Source organism: Neoarius graeffei, chromosome 10, assembly GCF_027579695.1.
Source record: "Neoarius graeffei isolate fNeoGra1 chromosome 10, fNeoGra1.pri, whole genome shotgun sequence".
Lineage (NCBI taxonomy): Eukaryota > Metazoa > Chordata > Actinopteri > Siluriformes > Ariidae > Neoarius > Neoarius graeffei.
Window position 1 is genome coordinate 11158919 of NC_083578.1, and position 23467 is coordinate 11182385.

Below are 23467 nucleotides of genomic sequence, written 5' to 3' on the forward strand. Positions count from 1 at the left end.
ATCTGATGATGTTTTAGGTCATATTTATGCATAAATATAGAAAATTCTAAAGGGTTCACAAACTTTCAAGCACCACTGTATTTGTCTTTCAAATGTAGTGAAGTTAAAGTCGTAAGTTTCCAAAAAAAATACTCAAGTAAAGTACAGATACTCAGAAAGTGTACTTAAATACAGTACTCAAGTAAATGTACTTCGTTACTGTCCACCTCTGCTGATTACAAATCCAAATGGTGGCTGATTATTCTGCATTTATCCGATTCATCCAAGGAACCTTCAGTTCACACTGTTCTCATGCCTTCTCACAATCTATTAGTCCTCGATACTATTTTCAGCCACTCGATGCCTCAGGGTGAGAATGCAGCAATTCCGGTCCGATTACATGACCAGGAATATTTTTAATGTTTTAAGACATCAAACTGCCTGCGTGGAATCGATGGTTGTGCAGCAGCATTCTGTCTGACTGCCCTCTAATGCTAGGTATCATGTCAGATAATCTGAAATAAAGGCGGTGAGAGAAGCCGAGACTTGTATGAAGGCTCTGGTAAGCAAATAGACTTTTACTAATGAGATACGGGGTCATCTTTAACACATGTGCAGTTCAAAAAAAAAGACAGAAAAACTAGTAGCAGCTTTGTCTGTCACGAATGTTGGATCTATACATTTTTATCTTTCCCTGACAAGATTTTGAAAAGATGATTGAAATGTTTCTTTGGATAATGTCTATCCTCCGGCTTCTTTACCAATTTATGGTAACAGAAACAGGACTCTGAGGCCACAGGTGTGTGTTGATGTGGGTGGGTATGAGAAATGACTTGCATCTGTTAAGGTGTGTCTGTGTGTGTGTGTGTGGGGGGGGGATATGAATGCCCATATATCATAAACCTTAATAATTCAGTCCATTCTACACAGTTAGGTCAGATCCCAAATGCCTTCCTGTTCACTATGTGTGCTCACTACATATAGGTTTTATATAGCAGTCATGTGACTTTTTGCCTCTTGGTTCAGTTTCCAATCAAAGATGGCGTCCTAGCCAAGTACACGTCATATATTTTTTCTACTTCGAGCTAACTTGGACATCGTCAGCTACCTTCCTCCATTCTTTATGATCATCCATGATGTTTTTCAATTCCTCAGTGGGTAATCCAGTGTCTTTCCTTAACTGGTCAACATAAGTAAGTGCTGGTCTTCGCCTCCTTCTTACTCCTTGCTTTGGCTTCCAAAGAAGCACTTGACTCACTAATTCCTCCTTTCTCCTCCACATGTGCCCTATAAACTTCAGCCTACTTACACAAAGTAAAGTCAAGTCAAGTTTATTTGTATAGCGCTTTTAACAATAGACATGGTCGCAAAGCAGCTCTACAGAATTTGAATGAATTTAAACATGAGCTAATTTTATCCCTAATCTATCCCCAATGAGCAAGCCTGTGGCGACGGTGGCAAGGAAAAACTCCCTCAGATGACATGAGGAAGAAACCTCGAGAGGAACCAGACTCAAAAGGGAACCCATCCTCATTTGGGCAACAACAGACAACATGACTATAACATTAACAGTTTTAACATGAAGTCAGCTTCATTGATGTTATAAACTCTTCATTGATGGAAACTTGAGTGTAAAATTGTTCATGACAACTGCAGTCCTAAAGTTAGCAAGTCAACTATAGTCCTCAGCCATAAAAGTATTACTGTAAGTGTCCAGAGCGTCTTCCAGGTGTGACTTTCAATCGTTCATACTGTATGGGGCCGTCCTCTACAGGAGCAATGTTATGAGATTCCAGCCAGATGTAAAGTGTTGATGATATGCTGCTGAGGTTTCCGTACAGCTCATTCTTCAATTTGTGATCTTTCCAAGAAACACTGAGAACTGCTCTTAGCATCCGTGTGTACGTGCCGTCTAATCTGCTGTTCATATCCATTATAAGTACAACAAAACACTCTCAACTGTTGCTCTGAAGAACTGTATTTTTAGCGAATGCTCTAGGATCTCTCTCATCTATCTATCTATCTATCTATCTATCTATCTATCTATCTATCTATCTATCTATCTATCTATCTATCTATCTATCTATATGTATGTCATTCTAGAATTTGGGGTATGTTTTGCATCTCTGAGATAAACCTTTTGTTATTTTTCACAAAAGAAATCTGTAGTGAATCAGTTTTGAACAATAATGCAAATTATGACAAACTTTCACCAATAGCAATACTTGATGCACGTTTTAGACCCAATTTATCCATAAAACATTAACTAAATGCCCCCCCCCCAACATTATTGGTTGTCTTCGACTCCTGATTCATCCATTCAACTCGAATAAACACGAAGTGATTCAGTCTGTTTTTGGGGGGCTTATTCTATTCACTGTTATCGAATCAACTGCACAGAAAGTCTATTTTCTGTATTATATGAAATTTCAGTCATAAAAAATATATGTTTGCATCCGTCCCAGTGTTCTCGTCAACTCTGTTATACAACCACATGAAATCCGCAAAGACTTTTAATAACACGCATGACACCTGCGCCGAGCAATGCCACTTCCTCTGGCGGGAAACTTCAGAAAGGCGGTGAGGTGTGTTTATGTTTCTTCTCTCGTTAATTAATGTTGAGGATTTTACACCAACAGGAGATTAATTATTTGTCAACTCTGTTATTGTGATATTGGAGTGGATCTCTGGCTCCTTAAAACCAAAAAAACAATAATATGATTAAAATCCATAAAATTCTGTTTTTTTCTTCTTCTTTCTTTTCTTATACATGCCGTGTGATAGCTAGTTTGAAGTTAGCGTGTGGAGTTAAGACACAAAATGGTGGGAAATGTCAACTCTGTTGTCGCCGGTTCTGTTAACGGACTGCCCAGTTTAAGGGTAACAGAGTTGACGGTGACTAACAGATTCAATGCTTGGAACGTATTTTATATGTTAGAACATTTATACTACATGGTACCTTGGGAAAGACTGTGCATGCACGTGTGTGTGTGTGTGTGTGTGTGTGTGTGTGTGTGTGCGTATCCTACTGCCTTCATGTTTTGTATCACACACCTAAGATAAACCTTATCCGTTTCTATAAACATGCGGACAGTAACCCTACCTCTCCCGCAGCATCTTGAGAATCACTGAGTCAATGCACCTCTATAACACACCGCTGTGTCACTAACACTGTCCCTCTACACACACACACACACACACACACACACACACACACACACACACACACACACAGGTGCTGAACAATAGAAAGGAGATGAAAGATGTCATTGTTCATCGTGGAGATGTTTACTGGAACAGAGATAAGTAGTTGAAGGGAATGAAGTGAAATGCACACTTTGTGGTAAGGGTCACGTCAAGTTTCAGGACGTGTAACATAAGTATAGAGGTGGGATGGATGTGAGTTCACATTCCAGAACTGGCAAGATAACCATGTTCCACCCACATGGTGCCGAATGTGGAGCTGTTCTGTCCATTTTGATCACCAAAGTCAGTTCCTGAGCAGCGTACCAGCAAAACGTTCACCTAATTGACACTAGCTAATCAGGGACGCGTGTGAGCTCAGGTATGTGGAAAAGGGCGGATAGCGCTTTCCTCTGAGAGTGACGCAGCATGAGCAACAGTTTGAAACGATGCGTTTGGTTTGCTGAACGTGTCTCATAGGAGCTGGTTGTTGGCTGGGAATTGACCAGAAGAAGATGAGATAAAATATTTAAAAAAAAAAAACCCAAAAACATGTGTTTGCATCTGCTTCTAGTGTCCAGTTCATGACATAGTTATGAACTAATGTTCATTAGTGAACTCCGACATCCTAGGGGCATTGTAATAATTTGTGTGTGTGTGTGTTTGACCATACATCATACACTTCTTAAAGGTCACTGCAATCCATCTTAGATCAAAGTTCGCTGGAAAAAAGCCAACAAAAAAAACCCGCCATCCATCTAAAGTGAATCATCTGAGACACCTGTCACACACACGCACGCACACACACACCTCAGTCATGTGATTACAGAGAAAACGAGGCGTGAGGTGGTGATGAAAAGAGGAGTGTGAACTGTCAGGGATATTTACAGTCTTACACACACATGCACACACAAACACACATGCCTAAAGAGGCAGGCCAGGTGGCTGTAACCATGTGTGTGTGTGAGGGGGGGAGAAACCAGGCTGTATGATCTGAGTGCTTAAGCTGAAACATTGCAGAGACTTGAAATCTCCTCAGGCAAAAAAGTTAAACACATAATTTATTCTGTAGCACCGGTGTGATCAGACCTGTCCCCCCCAGCACACCTGTTTGAAAACAAACCATAATCTTGACTTGGGTGGAATTTAAATATTTAACAATGGATATTAGTAATTAGTGAAACTAATCTGATTGTCTGATCCCGAACACATCCATCCACACGCTCGGTTTCTGATCACGCTTAAAGCTAGACGGCCTTTCGATTTCATAAAATCGGTGAAATTTAGTTCCATCTGAAATGTGGTCATCGTGATATATGTTTATTTCTGTAATATCTCACAAAATATCAGGCCATTCTGCGGCTGGGAAGTTATTTAATTTGAGGGGATTAAGGCAAATCACGTGCATGAAATAGCTCGCTTTGTGCAGTCAGGCAGACAGAGGAAGTCCGTGTGTGTGTGTGTGCATGCGCAAGTTTACAGTACCTTTGACCGTGCACTGACAGTTCCATCATTCTGTCGCTAAACGAACAGCTGATCACACCGAGGTGCTCGCTGAGCGCCGATATTTATTAGTTTGGTCCTGCGTTTCCTTTCCTTCGTATATAACATAACGCGGGCGGCACGGTGGTGTAGTGGTTAGCGCTGTTGCCTCACAGCAAGAAGGTCCGGGTTCGAGCCCCGTGGCCGGCGAGGGCCTTTCTGTGCAGAGTTTGCATGTTCTCCCCGTGTCCGCGTGGGTTTCCTCCGGGTGCTCCGGTTTCCCCCACAGTCCAAAGACATGCAGGTTAGGTTAACTGGTGACTCTAAATTGAGCGTAGGTGTGAATGTGAGTGTGAATGGTTGTCTGTGTCTATGTGTCAGCCCTGTGATGACCTGGCGACTTGTCCAGGGTGTACCCCGCCTTTCGCCCGTAGTCAGCTGGGATAGGCTCCAGCTTGCCTGCGACCCTGTAGAACAGGATAAAGCGGCTTGAGATAATGAGATGAGATGAGACACTTGCAAAATCTATCTTTAACAAATTTTCCAATTTTCACGAATTTTACATGCATTTTTATACAAACTGTGATGTTTGTAATTCTTTTAAAAAGTCCAATGGTTTTGTTTGCATCCACATTACAAGCCTTATCGCTCTGTTCTGTTTCCTCTGATTTTCACATTAGGGTACCATTAATAACATCTCATCTCATCATCTCTAGCCGCTTTATCCTGTTCTACAGGGTCACAGGCAAGCTGGAGCCTATCCCAGCTGACTACGGGCGAAAGGCGGGGTACACCCTGGACAAGTCGCCAGGTCATCACAGGGCTGACACATAGACACAGACAACCATTCACACTCACATTCACACCTACCGTCAATTTAGAGTCACCAGTTAACCTAACCTGCATGTCTTTGGACTGTGGGGGAAACCGGAGCACCCGGAGGAAACCCACACGGACACGGGGAGAACATGCAAACTCCGCATAGAAAGGCGCTCGCCGGCCACGGGGCTCGAACCCAGAACCTTCTTGCTGTGAGACGACAATGCTAACTAACCACTACACCACCGTGCCCAGACAAATTCAGTTAATCAAATTCAGTTTTTCATCGTTTGTTTGTTTATATCATATCTCATCTATCAGTGATATAATATTCTTGTTAAATTTTAAATGTTATACACTCACCGGCCACTTTATTAAATACACCCATAACAAACGCCTTCTGTTTGATGCCGTTCTCTAATCAGTCGATCCGTTGACAGCAGCATGATGCATCAAATCACGCGGATACAAATCAAGAGCTTCAGTTCATTAACATTCACTCATATCACACATCAGTATGGGAAAAACTGTGAGCTCAAAGTGTGACTTTCTTTCGCTGTAGCATGGGTGTTGGTTTGGACTTTTTTTTTTTTATATTTCAGAAACTGCTGATCTCCTGGGGTTTTCACACACAAACAACAGTCTCGAGAGTTTACACAGAATGGTGCGAAAAACAACAACAAAAAGCCCACCGAACGAGTGAGCGACAGTTCTGTGGGTGGAAACAAACACCTTGTTGAGAAAATGGACAGAGTGGTTCGAGCTTTTTGGCCAGGAAGGATATAGTAACTCATATAATCACTCTTTACAACCATGATGAGCAGAAAAGCATCTCAGCATGCAACAGCAAAAAGAACACATTGGGTTCCAGTCCTGCAGCCAACAACAGGGATCTTAGAATCAACAACAAGTTCGTATTAAAATGGCTGGTCAGTGTATTTTGTATAGTATACAATGTATAAGAAATTAATAAATCATATTTTGATAAACAGGCATAATTAGATGAACAGTTAAAACTCTGGGTCGAAAAGAATTCAAAAATTAGACCTTTTAAATGAATACATGGCGCACATCTAAGCACATTGACTATAGATTTGGGGGAAGAAACCGATTTTCTCCAGTAATCTCAAATCATTTTTATGTTTAGATCTGAAAAAAAAAAAAAAGAATTTGGACCTGTTTAACCTTGTAGTGTGACTGAAACCTTTATAATTTCCCGACCTAAACACGGCATGATGTCAAAGAAAATAACACAAATAGGACGTCTTTGTGTTAATCATACAGGTGAAAGTAAAGAATAGTGAAGCTGACTGGGTTAAAACGTTATTATAACGACGTTGCTAATACTGAGATTGCTGATAGTGGCATTGTATTTCATTTCATCTCATTATCTGTTGCCGCTTTATCCTGTTCTACAGGGTCGCAGGCAAGCTGGAGCCTATCCCAGCTGACTACGGGCGAAAGGCGAGGTACACCCTGGACAAGTCGCCAGGTCATCACAGGGCTGACACATAGACACAGACAACCATTCACACCTACGGTCAATTTAGAGTCACCAGTTAACCTAACCTGCATGTCTTTGGACTGTGGGGGAAACCGGAGCACCCGGAGGAAACCCACGCGGACACGGGGAGAACATGCAAACTCCGCACAGAAAGGCCCTCGCCGGCCACGGGGCTCAAACCCGGACCTTCTTGCTGTGAGGCGACAGCGCTAACCACTACACCACCGTGCCACCCTGGCATTGTATTTAAAAAAAAGAAAAGAAAAAAACCCCACAAGATTGGTGTGTATCTAAGTTAAGATGAAGCGAACGATTCTGTTGCCCAGTGCATACTGTACATTAAAGTCCAATTTGGTACAAACGTCATGGTAAATCCAGTCATGATGACTATTAGATGGTAAAAAGAGCTTCCTTTTATCATCTTCAAAGCTGTTATTCTTTACATGAGCTTTCACAAATTGTGGAGAAAAGTCTCATAAAAAGGAAATAGAAACCAGAGACAGGGTTATGTTAATATTTTTCTTGCATAATTGATGAGCTGTATAAGAGATTAAAGTCAACAAGTAAACTGAACACACATCACATCTACTATCAAAAGTTGCTCTGTGTGTGTGTGTGTGTGTGTGTGTGTGTGTGTGTGTGTGAGAGATTGAATATTAAGGAAGATAAAAAACTTCTCAAACTGTTGTTAGCTCATCGTGTCCGTCGGGTTTTATTTCTTTACAGTATGTTCCAGCTTCTGTATGGTCTGTATGAGCTCAGTGAAGCGCAAATACACACACAGGCAAGCCCACACACAAATACACTCTCATTACCAGTGATTAAGAGAGTATGCTTAAAAAAAGAGAGAGTTTCTGTATGCTGTATTACTCTGAATGTACATTCAACAAATACGAGCACACATTAAGCTCCATTGCGTGTTAGTTAGACCGAGCTTTTTGTCTTCTGTAGAGCCCAGGGGCCAGGCTCACCTGTGTCTACACACACACACACACACACACACACACACACACACACACACAGACTTGAATAATTGCTTTTCTTGGTGGACTGTGTACAACTGCAGTGAAATAAATTTATGCCGAACCTTCACCTCAGTAACATTAACTTCAGTAACCGTCACCTTAATCTCGCTAACATTAACTTCAGTAACCTTCACCTTAAAGTGCACATTCTGGACCAATTTCGGTTTTTTTTATATGAAAGTATGCCCCTTTACACACTCATCCAGAAGGGTAATTTTGCACAAGGCCATCTGTCTACAGCAGAAAAAAATAAAATAACAAAACGCATCTGGAAAAATCCCAAGGGAGTCTGGAGCCAGATTCGTGACGTTATCTGCGGAAGCGCCAGCAGGCTGCGCGAGCTTTGCACGGTTTCAGTGCACAGCCTGTGTAGACCAAACCCACCATTTCTCTCTCATTGTCCGGTCTTTTGGGAAACGATGAGTACTAATCCCATCAGGATTGGTGTTGCTACACCCTCCTACGATACATCTGTTAACCATTTTAATAATTACGCGATAACGTTGAAGAAATTTGCAGGAAACCACCAGGTCGTTTTCTCATAAACAAACCAGCGCTGACGTAGGATTCAGAGGGAGGCGTCCCACACGCGACATCACGAAAATCAATGTTTCCCGGGAAATCCAAATGCCAAGTTTTTTCAGAGGCGGACCAATTCGCCTCAAATGGTTTGATTTCAACTGAATTTTTCTGGTATTGCACAAGGGAAAAAAAAGTGCAGAGGATGCAGAATGTTACAGATATTTGACCAAAGTTTAATATAAAATAGGAGAATTACACTGATCTTGCTCCGGAATTTACCCGTGATATGCACTTTAATCTCAGTAACATTAACTTCAATAACATCACCTTAATTTCAAGAACATTACATTCAGTAACATCACCTTAATCTCAGTAACAGTAACTTCAGTAACCTTCACCTTAATTCACCTTAAAAAAAATCTTTCATTTGCTGCCATGACCTTTGACCTTTATAGACCTCTTGCAGTCACGTGACCGAATCCCGGCTGGAATGTAAACAGCCGCCATCTTGTCGGTCAACAACACAGCTGAATATTGTTGCACTCGTATACAAAGTGGATCAATTTCAACCGACCGACTACACGGCTCATTTTTCTAATGAACAGATAGCTAGATATATGTCTAAAATAAACGACCTACAGATTAGTGACCCTTATCGATTACCGGACGTAGTTTTCACGACCGTGTCAGTGGATATTGAACTGCCAGAGGTGGAATACCCAGACGTGTATAATTACCTCATTAACTTTCCCTCGCTGTTCAGTGGTGAAGCACTGCGTGCTTATAAATCTCTGGACAGTTATCTTTACAGAAATTCAGGATTTGTCAGCCGCCCTCAGATGTGGCATCTTGTAAACAAGAAAATAACAATCCTCATTGGACGGGTAAGTCACTTAAGTATTGAGTACTAGTACTGATACCACATGGATATACTGGAATAAATACATGGCGAACCTGAGATTAAATGGTCACTGCACAGGCGCCAGTGATCGTTCTTTCCAGTCGGTACCCATGCCTTGTTGTTGTTGTTTGGATCGGCCCGGCTGATAGCAGCAATCCATTTTGCACGCCTGTCAGGGTCCCGTGGCAGCCTATGAAACTTTCTTCCCGATTTCTGACCTCCCCTGTTGTGGCATTTATATGCCATACAACTCTCCGGCATTGTGGCACGGTGATATTTGCAGATTTGGGCGAAAAACAACGAAAGTCAGTGTCGGTAAATTGCGATGGCGGAAATATGGCGTTTGACCGACAAGATGGGGTCTGTTTACAATCTGGATCGGCTGTGACGTCACATGCAAGTGGACTATAACCTGATTGCTGATGATTGAGAAATATTACCATTATCAACATATAGGTGCTGCCAGGCGAGGTTTGTTTTACTTGGGGACACTTGTTAACTTGCTGTTTTATAATAAATTACAGTGGTGCTTGAAAGTTTGTGAACTCTTTATAATTTTCTATATTTCTGCATAAATATGACCGAAAACATCATCAGATTTTCACACAAGTCCTAAAAGTAGATAAAGAGAACCCAGTTGAACAAATGAGACAAAAATATTATACTTGGCCATTTATTCATCTCATTATCTCTAGCCACTTTATCCTTCTACAGGGTCGCAGGCAAGCTGGAGCCTATCCCAGCTGACTACGGGCGAAAGGCGGGGTACACCCTGGACAAGTCGCCAGGTCATCACAGGGCTGACACATAGACACAGACAACCATTCACACTCACATTCACACCTACGCTCAATTTAGAGTCACCAGTTAACCTAACCTGCATGTCTTTGGACTGTGGGGGAAACCGGAGCACCCGGAGGAAACCCACGCGGACACGGGGAGAACATGCAAACTCCACACAGAAAGGCCCTCACCGGCCCCGGGGCTCGAAACCTGGACCTTCTTGCTGTGAGGTGACAGCGCTAACCACTACACCACCGTGCCGCCCTGGCCATTTATTTATTGAGGAAAATGATCCAATATTACATATCTGTGAGTGGCAAAAGTATGTGAACCTCTAGGATTAGCAGTTAATTTGAAGGTGAAATTAGAGTCAGGTGTTTTCAGTCAATGGGATGACAATCAGGTGTGAGTGGGCGCCCTGTTTTATTTAAAGAACAGGGCTCTATCAAAGTCTGATCTTCACAACACATGTTTGAGGAAGTGTATCATGGCACGAACAAAAGAGATTTCTGAGGACCTCAGAAAAAGTGTTGTTGATGCTCATCAGGCTGGAAAAGGTTACAAAACCATCTCTAAAGAGTTTGGACTCCACCAATCCACAGACAGACAGATTGTATACAAACGGAGGAAATTCAAGACCATTGTTACCCTCCCCAGGAGTGGTCGACCAACAAAGATCACTCCAAGAGCAAGGCGTGTAATAGTCGGCGAGGTCACAAAAGACCCAGGGTAACTTCTAAGCAACTGAAGACCTCTCTCGCATTGGCTAATTTTAATGTTCATGAGTCCACCATCAGAAGAACACTGAACCACAATGGTGTGCATGGCAGGGTTGCAAGGAGAAAGCCACTGCTCTCCAAAAAGAACATTGCTGCTTGTCTGCAGTTTGCTAAAGATCATGTGGACAAGCCAGAAGGCTATTGGAAAAATGTTTTGTGGACGGATGAGACCAAAATATAACTTTTTGGTTTAAATGAGAAGTGTTATGCTTGGAGAAAGGAAAACATTGTATTCCAGCATAAGAACCTTATCCCATCTGTGAAACATGGTGGTGGTAGTATCATGGTTTGGGCCTGTTTTGCTGCATCTGGGCCAGGACGGCTTGCCATCATTGATGGAACAATGAATTCTGAATTATACCAGCGAATTCTAAAGGAAAATGTCAGGACATCTGTCCATGAACTGAATCTCAAGAGAAGGTGGGTCATGCAGCAAGACAACAACCCTAAGCACACAAGCTGTTCTACCAAAGAATGGTTAAAGAAGAATAAAGTGAATGTTTTGGAATGGCCAAGTCAAAGTCCTGACCTTAATCCAATCGAAATGTTGTGGAAGGACCTGAAGCGAGCAGTTCATGTGAGGAAACCCACCAACATCCCAGAGTTGAAGCTGTTCTGTACGGAGGAACGGGCTAAAATTCCTCCAAGCCGGTGTGCAGGACTGATCAACAGTTACCGCAAACGTTTAGTTACAGTTATTGCTGCACAAGGGGGTCACACCAGATACTGAAAGCAAAGGTTCACATACTTTTGCCACTCACAGATATGTAATATTGGATCATTTTCCTCAATAAATAAATGAGCAAGTATAATATTTTTGTCTCATTTGTTTAACTGGGTTCTCTTTATCTACTTTTAGGACTTGTGTGAAAATCTGATGATGTTTTAGGTCATATTTATGCAGAAATATAGAAAATTCTAAAGGGTTCACAAACTTTCAAGCACCACTGTAGGTAATTATTGACATGTATATTCAATACGTGTACTTGGATATACAGTATCATGTGTATAAATGGGTTGTTTGCTGGATCTTATATTCTTATATTGAATATTCTTGTGCGTATTTTACCAGATCAATCCATCTGTCCATTTCCTATAAAGGGAACCTTATTTCGATTTAAGGACTTACATGGATAAACTTATAAATCCCAGCAAGCTCAGACCTCCTCTAGCCAGGTGAGATGGTGATAGCATAATGTCATGTGAGTGAAATGCCATCAGAAATGCCTTTTCTGGTCAGACCAGAACAAACACACTGAAGATGCAAGAAGGCTCAGAAAAACGGATGTGCTTTGAATATCACGCTCTGCCGCAGCACAGCTTAGCGCAACGTCCCTTTTGAAGTCGTGCCATTTTTTTTCTTGACTGAGATGAACTTACATAATCCTAGCTCAGCTCTTGCATGAGAACGCACAAATGCCACTTTGTAAACTTTTCAAATCCTTAAAGCTTAACTTGAAAGCATAACTCGAACGCACGCTATTGCTTGAGCCATTCAGGATCCAAGTGACACGTCTGGAGTGTGACGCTCAGACACTTTTAAGCTCTCCGACCTGCAACTGGAAAAGTGCATCGTTGGAATAAAAAGCTATGCAACAAACATGACCTGATTTGATGTTACGATTAAAAACAACAACAACAAAAAAACAAGCTTTAAAGCCTTGGCTTTGGTATTGTTTTTGAAGAGAACATAGAAGTGAATAGATTAATAGGGGAGAAATATGAAAGCCAGGCATTTCAAAAGTGGTTGGTTTTGAAACAAGGCTAAAAATCTAGCTTTGTTCATAATCTCTTTGATGCCATCAAACTTTTCATTTTTACACCCCCTCCCTTCCCAGTCTGAACTAAACAAGGATTCTTGTGAGCAGAATGAGGTGTCATTAAACACCAATACACAAAAAATGTACAAGATTTAAAGGAGAACTGAAGGCAAATTTTTTATCAAAATTCTATTTCTCGTTTTATTAAATATAGGATTGTACTTTTGATCGCTATTTTGTCACTGTTATGAATGTTCGGAATATGCTTCGTAATATATCAGTCCATATGTCAAAGCAACGGCTGTAAACGAGATTCTGTGTGAGACATCGTAGGATGGAAGTAAAACGTACAGCGGAAATCAAACTGACCGATATCTGCCAACGTTGTCAAAAGACGCGCGCGCCCTCCTTCGAATGCTGATGTGATCAAGCCGGAAGTTTTGTTTTTTTATTTTGATAGCGATCAGAAAAGTTTGAAAAAAGTAGGCAGTAATTGTCATTTAAACTCGTTTTTGTGCAATATTTCGTTTGGAAAACAGTTTTCAAAATGGCAGCACTGACGCCCAGCTGACACTTCACGTTTCGAAGTCTCGCACAAGTCTCGTGAAGATCGCGTGGATAAGCGACGCCTGCCGTGGACCAAACGAACTAAACTCAACATGGCTAAAAACCAAATATGCCGATGAGTATAATATTTAATTGCAATTAGTTGCCAATAGAGAGTCACGAGATAAAGTTACTAAAACCGAAAGCGTAATTGAATAACATGTTAATTAAGAAATAAAGCAAGTTTAAAAATGACTTCAGTTCTCTTTTAATTTCTTAGCTAACATAAAGCCAGCAAAACAGTGTGTTTTTTTTTAAATAATATCCTTTTTAAAAATTTTTAATCGATATATCAAGGTGGCACAGTGGTTAGCACTGTCGCCTCACAGCAAGAAGGTTCTGCGTTCGAGCCCAGTGATCGATGGGCGCCTTTCTGTGCGGAGTTTGCATGATCTCCCCGTGTCCGCGTGGGTTTCCTCCGGCTGCTCCGGTTTCCCCCACAGTCCAAAGACATGCAGGTTAGGCTAATTAGTGGCTCTAAATTGACCGTAGGTGTGAGTGCGAGTGTGAATGGTTGTGTGTGTCTATAGGCCCTTTTCCACTACCCTTTTTCAGCTCACTTCAGCTCGCTTCAGCCCACTTCAGCCCGACACGGCTCACGTTTCGACTACCTTAGAGCAGCACGACTTGGCTCGCTTCAGCCCTGCTTAGCACCCAAAACTCGCACGGTTTTGGAGTGGGGCTGAAGCGAGCCAAACCGAGCCGAGTGGGGCTAGGGGCATGAGGAGACACTCCCCTGTGCACTGATTGGTGAGGAGGAGTGTCCTCACACGCCCTGCGAGCACGCTGTGATCTGTAAACACCGTAAACCTGGAAGAAGAAGAATTACGAATTACGAGAATTTCTGAAGCCTTATGCGCCTCGCCTCATCTATACGCTCTTGCCAGTATCTGTTGGCGTTGTCGGTGACAACAAGCCACAGCACCAAGACCAGCAACACTAACGACTCCATGTCCTCCATGTTTATTGTTTACTATCCGGGTCGTGAGACTACCGCTTAAAAGGTCACTGATGTCACTGTTTGCGCCGCCTAACGACATCACGTGACGTCCACCCACTTTCGCGAACTCCACCCAATGTGTCCACCCACTTCCAGCCAGCACGGTTCAGCGCGGTTGTAGTCGAAATGCAACCCCAACAGCCCCACTCAGCTCGACTCAGCCCAACTCAGCACGGCACGGCTCAGCCCAACTCAGCCGCGTTGGTAGTGGAAAAGCGGCATATGTGTCAGCCCTGTGATGATCTAGATACTTGTCCAGGGTGTACCCCGCCTTTCGCCCATAGTCAGCTGGGATAGGCTCCAGCTTGCCTGCGACCCTGTACAGGATAAGCGGTTATGGATAATGGATGGATGGATATATCGATTCTAATAAAGTTTGATGTCATTACTGAAACATTATCAAGGAAAATGAAAAATATGAATTAAATTCTCAGTGGTATATCGTATTAATACCTATGCTAGTCTGAGAAACCCGCATTGTGGTGTACTTTACTGAAATACAGTACTGTGTAAAAGTCTTAGGCACCATGTAAAGAAATGCTGTCGACCAAAAATGGCTAAAAAAAATAATGAAATGAAATGTTTCAACATTAAAAAAATACTGTAAGCCATAATAAATTAAACAGAGTCGATATTTGGTGTGAGACGACCCTTGGGTTTAAAAAAAAAATAGCAGTCTGAGGTCCAGTGAGTGCAGTTTTATGCGGAAATGAGCTGTAGGTTTTACTGAGCATCTTACAGAACCAGCCACAGTTCTTCTGGACACTTTGACAGTCACATTCGCTTCTTCATTTTGCACCAAAACCCAGTAGTCTTCGTTATGATTTCTTTTTAAATCTAAATAGTGCTCTCTTTATCATATGCTGCTCAGATACAAACTTTTTTTTTCTGTCACGTTTAATTTTGTCCTGGAAAAAAAAAAGTACGAACGTTTGGAACTCATGTAAAAGTCATAAAATAGAAAAAAATTGGGTGCCTAAGACTTTTGCACAGTACTGTATATTGATAATCAATATTTTATCATCATATTGCCTAGCACTAATCCAGGAAATGGAAACTCAAAGCAGATTAGCGGCCCATCGTGCCCTTTTGTCAGTCTTATTTCTTGCATCTTTGCCAAACTTTGCAAAGTTATATATTTATATATGTATATATTTATATATTTTACACTTATTTCATTACCTGAATCTGAAACAAGTATAGCTGATCCATTCTGAACACAAAGAATAAACCAACACCAAGGTCTGAGACTCTAAGTTTCGGAACATCATAAACTAGGAGGTCTTTATTAATACGTACAAAATATGAACTTTATTTTTTTTAGAAATATATACAAAGGATTTGTTGTGCTACAAAAGAAAAAAAAGAGCTCAGTGTGATGAAAACAAACCAATGGGCTGAGAACCTGCTGTACAAAATGCCCCATCAAAAGGCCTCTAGTCTTTCACGACAACATTTAGTGCTTGTATATTTGCTTTATGCCATGGAGGGCCTTCACAATGGACAGTTCATTCTCGGCAGCCAACAGCTGCTCTCCAATGTCAATGTAGCAGTGTCTGACACAGCCTCCATTTCCATAGAAAAGCCACAGGAACACGCGGCTCGATGAGCTCCCGCCTCAGCTTATACACGCACACACACACATATATTGTATGCAGAATCCTTTTAGTGTCTTTAATGGGCCACTACAGTATTATAAGTCTTTTTTTTTCTCTCTCTGTCACTGAGAGAAACATCTATTGCACATGATACAGCCATTCCCAGTGACATAACCACAAAGAGGACTCAATCCTTTTTGAAAACAAAAAAAGCAAAACTTTTCAAACTCCACAAAGTTCCTTAAGTGGATAAGTAGTAGAGAGCAACTGACTAAAAGGCTGGTGGCTTATTTTCATACAGATCATTACGAGAATTTGAAAACAAGCTGTCCTTAGAACATTGCAGTGTTTTTCTTTTTTTAAGTACTAAGGCTTGCATAAAATATACATGAACTTTGTGCAGTGGCTTGTTCAGCCACAGACTCTAACATGAACCAGGCTGAAAAATAAACGGTGTCCTGCATGTGTGTTCCTTTCTTGTGAATGTCTGGTTTTGAGCTCATACACATGTGGCAGGAGCTCCAGTGGGTTCATACTTGGTTTTGTGTCCTTTCAGTGCAGGGTGAGGTTTCAGGTACGGCCGGCTGCCTGTGAACACGCACGCGGCCTTCCTCCTTGCCCTCTTTCTTAGTTTGCGGCTGAAGACGTTCTGCCAGGACTGCAAAGTCTTGGAAGTCCAGATCCACATGCCGCTGGTGATGCCCACCACCAGCAACATAAAGATCTTCACCATGAATATCTCAACAGCCGGGATGGAGCTCTTCATGGTGCACTCCTCTCCGCTGCCACTGGCTCCTTCCATGCAGCGCTGCTCTCCTGCCAGAACTTTCCAGTAGTCCATGTTGAGACGCTCGTAGAAGTAGCAAGCAATGACACAGGTGGCAGGAACGGTGTAGAGAACGGAAAACACCCCGATCCGCACCATCAGCTTCTCCAGCTTGTCGGTGTTCTCCCCCTCTGTTTTCATAACTTTGCGAATGTGAAAGAGAGCAACAAAGCCAGAGAGCAAAAATGAAGTGCCTATGATGAGGTAGCATGACAGAGGGATTAGGACAAATCCAGTCATCGCCTTGACATCCATGCTGCCTACATAACAGATGCCTGTCAGTTCATCACCTGCCACCTTTCTCATGACCAGAATCAGGATAGTCTTTATGGCTGGGATAGCCCACGCAGCCAGGTGGAAGTAGCTGCTGTTGGCTTCAATAGCCTCATGTCCCCATTTCTTTCCAGCTGCCAGGAACCAGGTGAGAGTCAGAATCACCCACCAGAGGGAGCTAGCCATGCCAAAGTAGTAAAGGATGAGGAAGACTATAGTGCAACCTGTGCTCTCCAGGCCTTCCTGGATGATGTACTGGACACCGCTGTCACGGTCACAGGCCACATTTTCAGCCCCAACAAAGAGCCGAATGAGGTAGCCTACGGAATAGACGCAGTAGGACATGGACAGGAAGATGATGGGGCGCTCGGGGTACTTGAACCTCTGTGGGTCAATGAGGAAAGTGAGGACAGTGAAGGCACTGGAGACAAAGCAAAGGATGGACCAGATGGCTATCCAGACCAAGGAGAAGCGCTTGTCTGCCTGGCTCCAGTACACATCCACTTTGGGGTAACACTTTGGAGCGCACGACTCACTCTTCTGCACGTAGTGGAACTTCCCAGGGTTCCCACAAGTGTCCTTCCCCATTATCTCCTTAATGGGTAGATTCTGGTTCGTCCCATGCCGAGGAGGGCGTGAGTCCGGAGGCTGGGTGTGAGATCCTTTTGAAGAAGTATCATCGCTGCCGTTGTTGGGGGCCTCCATGCAGAGGAAGTTGGGGTCATTCTTATTAGGCAGCCTAGAGCAGTCCAGTGAGTCGGGCCAGTGAAAATTAAACTGCTCCATAATGGGGGAACACTTCTGCCTCGCCTGCTCGCACATCACTCGGCAGGCTGGGATCGGTGTGGAGACCTGCTCCGTGCACATGGGGGCATAGAGAGAGCACAGGAAAAACTTGAGGTGGCTGTGGCAGCCAAACTCGATCAGCGGCACGAACTCGTGAAGCTTTATGGAAGCCTCTAACTGATCCTCGTGCCCCATTAAGTTGGGCATAACTGTCAAATTATACCCAATGTCCTTGCAGAGAGCAATTGAGATTTCCTGACATCTACCTTCTCCTGGTCGGTCCGGGTCTATGGAGCTAATAGCAGAGCACAATCCGGCTGTGAAAAGCAGCAGCAGGTTGACAAGACTCCGTTCAAATGCGGAGTAAAACATTTTTCTAACACTAGGTTCTCATGTAGTACATGTAGCAGTTACACACCTGTGTGTTTGCCTTTCAAAACATGTAAGCGTGTCTTTCTGGTTGGAGACTCAGATGAGCTGCTGGACAGGTTTGTTGAGTTGCAAAGTTTGACTCACAGGAAAGACAGAAGCAGAACTTCTGGAGGACTATGCGCGCCGTAGAGTAGTAAATCCTTGAGAAGTTACAATGTCGGGGACGTACTCCAAGGAGAATGTTTCATAACATCTGATGGAAAACACACTTCCCATGAAGACAAGAGAAGAAAAATCCATCCATCCATCCATCCATCCCTTTGAATGCGGACGCATGTAGGTTTTTTTTTTAAACCAGTAAATCCAGAGTAATCCAGAGATTTACTGCTTCTTTAAAAAGGTTGACATGCTTCAGTGAGGAGACTCTGTTCTGTCCATCTCTCAAAAAGTGCTGATGCTTTTTACAGTCATGGGATTCCTCTGCAAAAATACAGTCATCCTGAAAAGTGAAATCCTGGAAGACGGAAAACAAGTAAAGTGAGAATGGAGCAGTCCGGACACCTCGCAGCTCTGTGTGAGAGCTTCAGAGCTTCAGAGAGAGAGCAGTGTGTGTGTGTGTGTGTGAGTCTAACCTGCTAAAAGATCCGCCTTCAAACACAGCCTCTTTGCATAAGAAAGCCTAAACTGACACGGCAATTATATCTGCCCCCCTAAAACCCCCACTGAACAGCCTGTAGGAGGTTTTAAAGTCCAACCAGCACTTTTTTTTTTTGGACAATGAAGATCATAGTGAAGTTCTCGCGCACCATTTATTGTTGTTGTTTTGTTACTGGTGATTCAACTGTTAGCAAAAGCATGAGCTGACAAAATGGCCACAACTTTTATTTTTATTTATTTTTAGCCCAGGGTTTTATCGCCTCAGACATCCGAGTGGCTTTTCTTTTTTTTTTTCACCCGAGATGTGTCCTTTTCTTTACAACTGCCGATTTTCACGGTTTGGACCATTGTGTGAGAAAAGGAGGAGAGTGTTTTATGCCCTCGGATTCGCCTCACAGTTTATTGTTTGATGGAACCACGCTGGTTTTGGGGGGTGTCTGGTTTTACTAGCACAATAACAGAAGAGCCAAGTGCTTCATAGGAATTCATACGAAATGAATGAGAGAGAGAGAATGAAAGAGAAAGTACAAAAGAAAACATTGCATTCACTGGCAGGTATATGACATATTGGTAGGCTAATTCACCTACAAGTAATATATTTAAATAATATTGTTTGGCGTTGAGTGGTATATCAGATATATTCCATTCAGCTAGCATGATACTGAACGAGTCAAAGACGAGTCGCTGAATGGAATATATCTGATATACCACGAAAAAGCCAGCCAATATTATTATTATTATCCATCCATTATCCGTAACCACTTATCCTGTACAGGGTCGCAGGCAAACTGGAGCCTATCCCAGCTGACTATGGGCGAGAGGCGGGGTACACCCTGGCCAAGTCGCCAAGTCATCACAGGGCTGACACATAGAGACACAACCATTTACACTCACATTCACACCTACGGTCAATTTAGAGTCACCAGTTAACCTAACCTGCATGTCTTTGGACTGTGGGGGAAACCGGAGCACCCGGAGGAAACCCACACGAACACGGGGAGAACATGCAAACTCCACACAGAAAGGACCCTCGTCGGCCGCTGGGCTCGAACCCAGGACCTTCTTGCTGCGAGGCGACAGTGCTAAACACTACACCACCGTGCCGCATCATCATCATCATCATCATTATTATCATTAATGGGGAAGCCATGGCCTAATGGTTAGAGAAACAGCTTTGGGACCAAAAGGTTGCTGGTTTGATTCCCTGGACCGGCAGGCTTGGCTCAAGTGCCCTTGAGCAAGGCACCCAACTGCTCTGGCAAGAGTGGTGGCGTACCTTTTGTCTGATTAGCCAAAGAAAAACTGATGATGCAATTATCAGTTTGGGCATTGAACCCGACTGACTGATTATTATTATTCATACACATTCCTTCCAGTTGTTCGACGTGTTTTTCGCTTTCAAAATTCTCTCAAAATCTTCCATATTTAACGAAGCAAACCTGTCGGCCATGTTTGTTTACAAATTGTCCCAGTCACTCGCTAGTGCAGAAGTTTTACGCCTCCGACGTGTGACGTCATGTTGTCTTGACCACCATGCAGCATCATAAACCATATTGAACGCTCATTCTCCACTGGGTAGAGTGATGCGATACACATAGGATAAGTGATATGCTAACAATATTGCATGCCATCAAACCAAATGAATGAAACCCGCTAGAAGGGAATAGAATACATTTTTATTCCATTGAAAAAGTGTCCTCATCTCATCTCATTATCTGTAGCCGCTTTATCCTTCTACAGGGTCGCAGGCAAGCTGGAGCCCATCCCAGCTGACTACGGGCGAAAGGCGGGGTACACCCTGGACAAGTCGCCAGGTCATCACAGGGCTGACACATAGACACAGACAACCATTCACACTCACATTCACACCTACGGTCAATTTAGAGTCACCAGTTAACCTAACCTGCATGTCTTTGGACTGTGGGGGAAACCGGAGCACCCGGAGGAAACCCACGCGGACACGGGGAGAACATGCAAACTCCGCACAGAAAGGCCCTCGCCGGCCACGGGGCTCGAACCCGGACCTTCTTGCTGTGAGGCGACAGCGCTAACCACTACACCACCGTGCCACCCTGAAAAAAGTGTCCTGTAGGTATAGTAATGATTAATAATTTGAGAGAGACAGAGAGAGAGAGAGAGAAACTTTTTTCACTTTACTACAAACTTGTTCTTGATTTTAAGATTCCTGTTCTTGGCTGCAGGACTGGAACCCACTGTGTTCTTCTGCTGTTGCATGTTGAGATGCTTTTCTGTTCACCACGGTTGTAAAGAGTGATTATATGAGTTGCCATACCCTTCCTGGCCAAAAAGCTCAAACCAATCTGTCCATTTTCCTCTGACCTCTCTCATCAACAAGGCGTTTGTTTCCACCCACAGAAGTGATAGATAGATAGATAGATAGATAGATAGATAGATAGATAGATAGATTTTATTGATCCCAAACTGGGAAATTATGTTACAGCAGCAAGTTATCATCTCATCTCATCTCATTATCTCTAGCCGCTTTATCCTGTTCTACAGGGTCGCAGGCAAGCTGGAGCCTATCCCAGCTGACTACGGGCGAAAGGCGGGGTACACCCTGGACAAGTCGCCAGATCATCACAGGGCTGACACATAGACACAGACAGCCATTCACACTCATTCACACCTACGGTCAATTTAGAGTCACCAGTTAACCTAACCTGCATGTCTTTGGACTGTGGGGGAAACCGGAGCACCCGGAGGAAACCCACGCGGACACGGGGAGAACATGCAAACTCCGCACAGAAAGGCCCTTGCCAGCCACGGGGCTCGAACCCGGACCTTCTTGCTGTGAGGCGACAGTGCTAACCACTACACCACCGTGCCACCAGCAAGTTATCAGACATGTAAAAAGAAAGAAAGACACACATAAAATAGAATTTAAAAAATCCCAAGAACGAGCTAACTACACAATATACAGATAAAAATGTAATGATAAAAAAGTAACAATAATAAAAACTGTAATAATAGTAATAATAATAAATGATAAAAAAATAACAATAATAAAAACTGTCGCTCACTCAATGTTTTTTTGTTTTTTGTACCATTCTGTGTAACCTCTAGTCTCTAGAGTCTAGAGACTGTTGTGTGTGAAAACCCCAGGAGATCGGCAGTTTCTGAAATACTGACTGAGACTGAGAGAGTGTGCAAAAGAAAACATTGCATTAAATGGCAGGTCTATGATGGACAGGTAGGCTAACTCACCTATCAGTAATATACTGGTTAATAACGTTGCTTCGCATTTTATTGTTTGATGGAACCATGCTGGTTTTGGGGGGTGTCTGGTTTTACGAGTGCAATAACAGAAGAGCCAAGTGCTTCATAGAAATTCAAATGAAATGATTTTTTTGTTTCATTTCAGTCAGTACCTGAACTGATAATCACATCATCAGCTTTTCTTTGGCTAGTCAGACACAAGGTACACCACCACCCTTTCTGAGCAATTAGGGGTTAGATGCCTTGCTCAAGGGCACTTCAGCCAGTCCTGCTAGTCCAGGGAATCAAACCAGCAACCTTTTGGTCCCAAAGCTGCTTCTCTAACCATTAGACCATGGCTTCCTCTTCCACTACCAAGGGAAGCCATGAAATAAGAGAGTAGTAATAATATTTATAACTAAAGTTGGGTGAATGCAAATGTAAACTTTGCATTAAACAGCAGGTATATGAGATAGGCTATAGGTAGGTGATATCTTGAGAGAGAGAGAGAAAATACACTGCATTAAATGGCAGGTATATGAGGTATACTGTATATAATGTACCTAATATCTTGACTAATAACGATGTATTCCATCATATGATGAATTTGTACTCAATAAATAAGAAAGAGAAAGAAACTGGGACAAAGAAAAGGAAGAAAAAAAAGAATTAGGAGGACAAGCCTGGACTAAAACACAAGATGAAATTTGTCTAAAAAAGATGAAAATTGTCTGTGTACAGTGTCACATGTTCTCCCCCTGTCTGAGTAGGTTTCCTCCATTCTTGGGTTTCAGTCACGTGACTTTTCTTAGCGATTTCACTTCCGGTAAAACAGCTGGTGGTCTAGCAAACCAAAACAGCTGCTGTAGTGCAAACAACTAGCGATAACTTATCAGAGTATGCTCGTAATCTAGAAGCCACTGCTGGCTTTAGATCTATTCAGAAGATTGCTATGTGCAATGGAATCGACCCCTACAGTCTGGGAAAGAAAGATTTGTCATACGATCTCGAAAACTACCCTTCAGTCGAGTTCCCCGACATCTCGAACTATCTGGTGTTGCAGACGTCCTTCTACACCGCAAAACAGATGGAAGAGTGTGGAGGCTTACAACTTTTTTTGTATGTGGCTGGGTAAAGGACCTCGGGATCAAGTCGCTGCCGAATGAATCCTGTATTGTTTTTGCCCGTGGACGTGTTGGTTTTTTTTAAGCTTTTCGTTCGCGTCTTTACAATGAAGCACTGCAAGTTGAAGTGTAAACAAACAACAGTTGGCTTGATTCTCACTTGTGTTGGCTCTTATCTCTCGGCTAAATCATTCACAGAGATCATCAGAAACCCCTTTAAAGACCTGGATCTTAGTTACACAAGACGGAGAAGTGATCACGGCGCATTGAAC

At 42.9% G+C, this 23467-nt stretch overlaps 1 protein-coding gene across 1 annotated transcript; it reads right to left on the minus strand.

The window, feature by feature from the left end:
• Nucleotides 1–15600: 15600 nt before the first annotated feature.
• fzd10 (frizzled class receptor 10) lies at nt 15601–18839 on the minus strand. Its single transcript, XM_060931277.1, has one exon. The coding sequence runs from the start codon at nt 18196–18198 to the stop codon at nt 16441–16443; it is 1758 nt and encodes a 585-aa protein (XP_060787260.1). The 5' UTR covers nt 18199–18839; the 3' UTR covers nt 15601–16440.
• Between the last annotated feature and the right edge of the window lie 4628 nt (nt 18840–23467).

What these genes read in the sequence shown, in the direction of transcription:
- fzd10 (XM_060931277.1), bottom strand. Translation starts at nt 18,198, where the DNA reads ATGTTTTACTCCGCATTTGAACGGAGTCTTGTCAACCTGCTGCTGCTT.